This window comes from Nelumbo lutea, chromosome 2, assembly GCF_056320005.1.
Source record: "Nelumbo lutea isolate HS-2025 chromosome 2, American lotus-T2T, whole genome shotgun sequence".
Lineage (NCBI taxonomy): Eukaryota > Viridiplantae > Streptophyta > Magnoliopsida > Proteales > Nelumbonaceae > Nelumbo > Nelumbo lutea.
The window spans coordinates 18,650,314-18,658,336 of NC_142685.1; the positions used below are offsets into that span (position 1 = coordinate 18,650,314).

At 38.1% G+C, this 8,023-nt stretch overlaps 1 protein-coding gene across 1 annotated transcript; it reads right to left on the bottom strand.

Annotated features, from left to right (window-relative positions):
- Nucleotides 1-371: 371 nt before the first annotated feature.
- On the bottom strand, nt 372-7,135 carry LOC148868958 (uncharacterized). The gene is made up of 5 exons (XM_088967642.1): nt 6,513-7,135; nt 3,401-3,614; nt 3,201-3,273; nt 1,942-2,107; nt 372-793 (listed from the first exon to the last, which is right to left on the bottom strand). Exons 2-5 carry the CDS (start codon nt 3,564-3,566, stop codon nt 689-691), a joined length of 510 nt encoding a protein of 169 aa, XP_088823768.1. The 5' UTR covers nt 3,567-3,614; nt 6,513-7,135; the 3' UTR covers nt 372-688.
- Nucleotides 7,136-8,023: the final 888 nt, after the last annotated feature.

Sequence of the window (8,023 nt, forward strand, 5' to 3'; positions counted from 1 at the left end):
CGTCATCCCGAAGGGATACTTGTTCTGAATTAGATTAGATTGTTTGACCTCTCCACGGAAGGCAGGTAGCAAGACATTGCAGACACCAGATTATCGCAACGATGTATTGGAATGTGATGGACAGTCGCAGGCGGGCCCATACGGCTGGCCCATTAATTCAAAATAGAGACTTAGAGAAGAATACAAAGAAAACTCAAGAAAAGTAGCCAACTCCCAACCAATTAGGACTTAGGAGGGAATGAGGGATAGGTTGACAGAGGCTATGCTCAACTTGACTTGACTGACTATTCTACAAAGGAAAATAACAATGCTCATCACATCACCCAACTTCGTCTGGCTGCATGTTCATGATCCTACGGGGGTCAAAAAGATTCCCAAGACAAAACTTTGTTGAGCTCCTTTATCAGTATATTCTTAGCCACCATGAGAGGATAAGAAATCAATACCAAATATCCAAGGAATGTGCTAAAAATTATCAGAAAGAATTGTCAAAGCAAAGTTACAGAATTGGCCTGCTAAAGCATGTAAGGTGATGTTCAGGTGTTGTGAAAACATGGAGCACACATTGTTAACACCAAATTGCACGGCAAACTCATCCATCCAATTGAAGGATTATTAGTTCATGAAGGGCCATGAGAAAAATGAACTTGTCATCCCACGCTTTCACATGCATTGATGCATATAAGTATCACAGAGAAAATCTTCCTTCTGGAATGCTTCTCCTCACTTGACCCACTCTCTGCGGAGGCCAGATTATATGGGTAACCCTCCCTTGAACCAGGCCCAGAGGAACCTGCCCAAAAGAAGCAACTCCGAATTAGTAGGGCTCCAGTATGAAGATGCAACTACTTCACCTTTTTGCAACATAAGACTGGCATGAAATATCAGAAACAGATACCAACTTATCTCTGTAGCAAACAAGCAAAAAAGATTTTGTAGAATGTAGAATAGCCAGCAACTGCCTGTGTGTGTGTGTGTGTGTGGCAAGGATAGCCAATCAAAAGAAAAAAAAAAGTGTCAGATAAGTGTTGGCACTTCCATCTATAAGCCCTTTATTCCCTCTCTAAGATCTAGGAGAAACATTAAGGCTGCTTTCTTGTTTGATACAAAATAGTAGAGAAACAGAAAGTGCTCAAGGAATTTTACAAAATTTGTTAAGAACTTTCCCTCAACTTTCTGTTTCTCACATATTTCTGTCAAACTAAACGTAGCCTAAATTGATCTAGTTTTTTTATTCTCTCTACTTTACTGATCTTACACAATTTAGTGGATAATTGTTATCTTTCTTCACTGTTATTAAACATAATATATTACAGTTTTTTTTTTTTTAATTTTTCCACATATGTAACTAAAGCCGTTCCCATACAACTTTCTTGTGTATAGAAAATTGGATAGCCAACTAGAGCATTATTTGACAAGTGATAACAAAAGATCATGGACTTGGAAAAAGTGCCTCCAGTTTGTTTGACAAAGCCAACATGTGCTTCTACTTAAACACATACATACACACATATTATTCTTAAGTGATCTGATGCAAGTTGAAAGACCCATAAGAGCAAAATCATATGTTTGAGGTAGTGCAAAGCTACTGATGGCTCAAAGTTTAACTACTGTTTGAGGTAGTTTAATCTTTAAAGTTACTAATGGCTCAAATTTTAACCATGGATATGGCCCTTGGTAGAGTGGAAATTTTTGTAGCCAGTCCCTAATATTCCAGATAAGGCTTTGTTGAATTAAGTTGAATATATACAATATTCTACTCTATTCAAGTAGCTCGTATGAAATACATTTATTTCACAACATGTCTCCGGCATACTAATAGAATCTAACCATATAATGTCTCTATTGTTTATACTATAAGAGTGTTTTTGAGTGTGTATGCATGTGTGTGCACAGAAATGTGGCTATCCATATCATGTAGGCATACGCTTAGAAACATACTGGGCCAAACGATCTTGAATCCAAGCTGGAAGCTGAATTGTCCCCCTCAACCCAGCAATGCCCTTCTGGAATCTTCAACATATCATATGAATGAGAGACTTTGATCCAGTCACCTGGCATGGCAATTATTCTCTTTATGTGTTTCTCCTTGTGATTATTGGGGGACCTGAAAATTATGGAGTTTAGCACCAATCAAATTTAACATTCAACAGCTCGACAAAGGTAGCCTATATTTCTTGGATTGAAAACAAATGTTGAACATATGGTCATCAATCTGCATCCTTCAACTACTAGATCTTCTCTAGAAATGAATACAACCTGAAGTTCAATTTTCCAAGACATAGCAAGGCTGAGGCACTAAAATCAAGTCTACATAAAGTATCTGAACTGATATATAACTTGTAAAGTTAAGGATTCTCCAAATAATGTGATAGCAAATCGCAATATTGATAATTCAGGCTCATTTAAACAGTGTGAATATCACCGTCCAGAAAGGTGCCATAACATTCAATTGGATTGGATTCATTGACATGAATACACAAGTGCAGTAAAAATACAGAGAGTACTCATATATAAATAGATGCATTTGGTCAGGGTTATAGGCTTGAATACCTATAGTTATGTGCATACATTGTGTATGTTTCTTTGTGTCATGTATTTACTTATTGGTTGATAACAAGTGCAGAAAAGAATTTACTAGATTATCAAAAAAAAAAGAAAAAATAATTTACTAGTATAGAGATAGAAGATGGAAAACAGACCAAGGCTTATAGCCTTATACAGCCATTCCAATTTGACCAATCTGACTAACAAGTGCAGTAAAAATACAGGGAGTGGTGGCCTAACATTCAATTGGTTTGGATTCATTGAAATGAATACACGTGTAATAAAAATACAGAGAATACTCATATATAAATAGATGCATTTAGTCAGGGTTATAGGTTTGTATACCTGTAGTTACGTGCATGCATTGTGTATGTTTCTTTGTGTCATGTATTTACTTATTGGTTGATAACAAAGGAGAATTTGTTTAAAGAAAAAAGAATTTATTAGTATAGAGATAGAAGATGGAAAACAGACTGAGGCTTACACAGCCATTTCAATTTGACCAATCTGACTAACAAGAGGAAACAAAGCAGGTAAATACCAGGGCACACAGCCATAGCAACACCAAAATGTGTTATATCTTCTTCACATTCTAATAGAAGTGCTCAATTTAGAAGAAAAACTATGCATATGGTATTAAGAAGTATATTTACCGAAATACTATCACATCTCCATCTGTAAATTTGTAATTTGCAAGGCAAAACTTCTCCACTAAAACATAATCATCTGCACCCAAATCATTAATCAATGAACCGACAAATCATTGAGGCATAGTCCTCTGTTAAAGTTTTCTTCAAGTTAAAATCTACCTGCTACTAACTTGGGAAACCAAACAAGCAATAAAGGAAGTTACCTGATAAGGATCCCAAAAATGTATTGGTGCTTGAATTGAATGTAGGATACATGGATAGGCCATGAACAGAAACAATACTTGCATATCTATCTGAAATGGTGAGAGCTATCAGCCCACCTGTTATGGATTTCGTCATAGCATTCCACAAGAAACTTGCAGTCCCCATATTCAAATTTCCTCAAAGAGATGTATGCCATGTAAAAAAATAAGTCATCTGCACAAACCATCACCATCCAAAAACAATGTAAGAGGTTAAGTTGTAATACTACATTCCAGTAGTACATAGGTGTCTTCATATCAAATAATGGTTAAAAGTACATTTTCAAGTGCACTTTTTAACAAAAAGAAAGTATGTTTTACCTACATTAAAGCAATTCAAATGAATTGAAACCACAATTAATGTAATTAAGGCTGTGTTTGGTTGCAGCGCAATTTTATTTGCACTAGTACAAATGAAAAAAAGGCAAATTCTGGTTTAACTTTGTTTTCGGTTTTACTTTATTCTGCTTCATGCCTTAACTTACTTCATTTTTACTGCAATCAAACAAAATAAGCTAGAATTTGAAAGAAAAATAGATCAGAATTTACACTCAAATCATTTGCACTGCCATAGTTTTGCATCAGTACAAATTTGTTTGCATTGCAACCAAATACAGCCTAAAGGAAATGGAATGTAGATGATATTGCCCATAAACATATTAAGAGTTCATTGCAGACACCATATGATAGGTGTTTTCATGAAGAAAAAATTGTAAATTTTCTTTTACCCTTCTTTTGATATGCAACTATGTATGCCATGAAACCAAAATAAAAAGTAAGTTTTACAAAATCACATAGAACATGGGGTTAGCCCACAAAAAACACAGAAACCCATCCCATAGCTAAAAACCTATTAAACTTTACATTTACACAATCTCAATTTGATATATACATCTTCTGACAAGCCCAACTAGCTAACACATGTGCAAAAAAGATCCAGCTACATAACTAGCCATCTAAGCTTGAACGGGACTGGAACTGTTGGAATCAAATCCCTATTGTTTTCATATAGCATGTTGTAGACAAGTCGTCTCCCTCCTATAGTAAGAGGGATTTCCAAGATGGAGCTGGTGAGGTCAACACTAACACAAATACTAGGAAAAAAGTCAAAAACATTCTAGACTGGTATTCTGTATTTTCATCCATCTTCAATAGGGGACCAACGTCAGTTAGAATGATTTGCAAACATTGTTCTTCCCAGTTTCTAAAGGGAGTCCTGGTATCCTAATCCAAGGATCAGCTCTCATGAGTTTAACATTTATAGGGTTGAACCCTGAAAAGTCCATTTCATCTGGACGAGGTATTTTCCAATGACATACCAATGAGTTCTGTCAAAACAATCTCATACTTGAACACTATGCATTGGATTAGTTCCAACATACCAAGGCTTTATAAACTCAGTTACTTGAATTTTAATTCAAGTCTGTTGGGTTCCCTCATTAATGCATTCAATGTTCAAGACTTCTGTAAATTTAGTTTGCTTCTTAAATGGCAAGCTTACCTCTAGTATGCTATAATTATCTTTTTTAGGTTCGAGGTTGCTGATGCTACTGGTCTGCTCCACTTCATTACATATGGTCAATCATTCAAACTCTTTGACAAGCTCAGACTGATAATGCCACCCCTGTATTTATTTCTTCATCATATTTATTCCCCTATCCATCTCTATGCAGGTCATGATTACATTTCATTTTCCTAAGCTCAAATTTGGCCTATCTGCTTCAGATCTTAGTCTCTTAAGTCTGTCCATTTTAATTGGGTCTCTCCGGTGGTAATTCTCTTCCTGTTTCCATTTATTACTTCTTTCCTAATCACTATTCATTTTTTTAATCTTCGCCTACCACCTTCACTCCTTTGGTGGTTAAACATCACTTCCTTCCTGATGCGGGTCAAGTTCACTATTAATTCATGTAATGATTCATAATTCAGCAAACCAAATCTCTTAGCTTTGCCGGACTCCCTGATGGTTGCACTTTGATTATCTCCTCATTAGTCCAATTCTCAGCAGTCTTTTGATTCTCACTTTCATTCATCATCTTTTCGCTAGATTGACTCCTCACTCTAACGAGGTGGGGTCTAGCCTGATCATTTTCCCAGTGCTTGTCATCACCCTGAAGATCCTCTATTTGCTCACCATTAATACTGATTTTCTCTTCAATTTGTTCTCTTGCATTCAAATTCAAATTTGAATTTGGAGTTATCATTTCCATTTGCCTCTTTTCCTTTTCACCAATTTTACACATATTTTTCTTTCTTCCATGTTTTCTTCTACCATCCTATTTGATGGGGTATTTCCAATATTATTATGGGTTCAACTATGATGCCTGAAAGACATGATACCGGAAAAACTTATAACCAATCAACCAGCATCATAACAGTGGTAGCCGATCACATGGGTCTTCATCAAATTTCACAGGGGATTTTGATTGGTCAAATCCTTTCTGGTATTATTATTATTATTATTATTATTTTTTTTTTTTTTTGGATTCCCCATCATCCATTCTCGGTAAGGGATTTCTTCTAGACATGTGTTCCTGATTACTTTTATATATCTGATTGCAGCTTACTTTTAACCCATCAGATATCTTTGGGTTGTTTCCCACCTGGATCACCCTTTTGATTCTTGATCAAATTTTGGCTTCTCATGTCCACATTTCTCTTCCAAGTTAAACTATTCCTTTGGAGGTATCTTTTTACGGGCATTTCCAATTCATTGTGGCTTTTTTTCAAGCACCCCACAGTCAATTTAGTTATTTCCGGAGTATCCATGGAGGCTTGTTTCCTCTACTGCTCCAACTTACTGGGGTTATTTTTATCCTAGTGGTCCGGCCCTCATCTCCAGGTCCCACCCGAGATCTCAAAAGATATTTTTTCCTAAGACCTCTAATTCCCATAATGTAGGTTTACATTCAATTCTAGAATCCAAGCATACATCAAAGCAGAGAAAGAAAAGAAAGTACATGCAGAGTAAATCAGCCAGTCGATATGAGAAATTAAGGAACTAACAAACCAAACACTAAAGAGTTTCAAAGAAGCAAACAACCGTTTAGCGAGAAGAGAGGAAATATCTTACCCAATCTGAAGATGATGGAGTTAAATATCGTGGGAATCAATAAGAGAACAAACAATGTCGAAGCTCAACAAGTTCACTCATACAACTCCCACCGAAAAAACTTCATAGTGACGCACTGAGGCTAGCTTTAGAGCAAAGATCACAGAGCAAGCATTGGCTGTGTTCCGTTATCCTTAACAGTTCATCTTCCCCGTCAGATGTGTTTCCTGGGTTGGGTTAGCTTTGAACCCAACCCCAAACACTTGGGTTGGGTTGGATTGGCTCAAGGCTGGACAGAGTTTAGGGTTGAGAAATGTGAATTGAGATCGGCTTCAGTCAGTGTAAGGCACATTCGAACACTAACCTTGGATTGGGTTGGTGTGGAGGCTGGGCAATCCAATCTAACTTGCACACAATACCTGTTTGGACGGGCTTTCATACATAGGGCTTGGCCGTGTAAGGTCGGCTCTGCATGGAAGGAAAGCCTCTAAGTCATGTTTGGTTAAAAAATCTGAAAGCTGCTAAGTTGAGATCAGAATATCAGATTGAACGCCCCACAGCACCTCCCACTCATGTATTAGTAACATCATCCTATGATAGGTACGGGAGATATTTCCAATGCACGGTGAGGTGTATGTGGGGCGTTTATGGAACGTCAATGTGATCTCTAATTAGTTATACTTTCATTCAACTAGTAGTAGTGGCTGGTACGTTGGCCTGGTAGTCCCAATTACCTGTTCATAGGCCCTCGGATGGGCTTAAGCATGTATTTTAGCCCGTGGGCTTGACCTCGGGCCTAAAAGCCCGAGCCTGACTATTTTACGGGCCAGGCTCAGGATTTGTTAAAAAAGCCTGGCCCGAGCGGACTTTTCCTAAACTACCTAATCCTAACCCAAAATACTTAAAATTTTTCTTTTCATTCTCCTTTCTCACTCTCACTCTCAAAATCGGCAAACCTAATTGCACCTGCGAACTCAGTCACCGGCGCTCGACGCCACCAGAAGTAGTCATCTCTCTCTTCGATGGCAATCTCTCTCTCTCTCTCTCTCTCTCTCTCTCCAGCCAGCACCGTTTTCATCTTTTTTCTTCTCATTCTCAGTTCTCTCTCCAGCTGGCACCACCAGAACCCAGGCACACTGTTTTCATTCTGCAAACTCAGGCACCAACGGCTAGCGCCACCAGATCTAGATCGTCTCTCTCTCTTGAGCGGTGAGTTCTCTCTCTCTCTCTGGCCGGCATTGTTGTCATCTTCTATCTTCTCACTTTCTCAGTTTCTATTCTTACTCTCAGACTCCCAGGAATCGGTGAACTCAGCAGGCACCATTCTCTCAATCCTCAGAGGGCACCAGCGCTCAGACTCCAAGGTTGGGTTTCGAGCTTCGAGCTTTTTATGAGGGCCGAGCTCGGGCTCGGGCTCGGGCCTGAAAATTTTATGTTAATAAAGAGCAAAAGCCCAGCTTGGCCCATGAATAGGTCTAGTTCCAACGGATATGTGGATTCGAATCCCTCTATTACGAGTCCGGCTTCAGTCA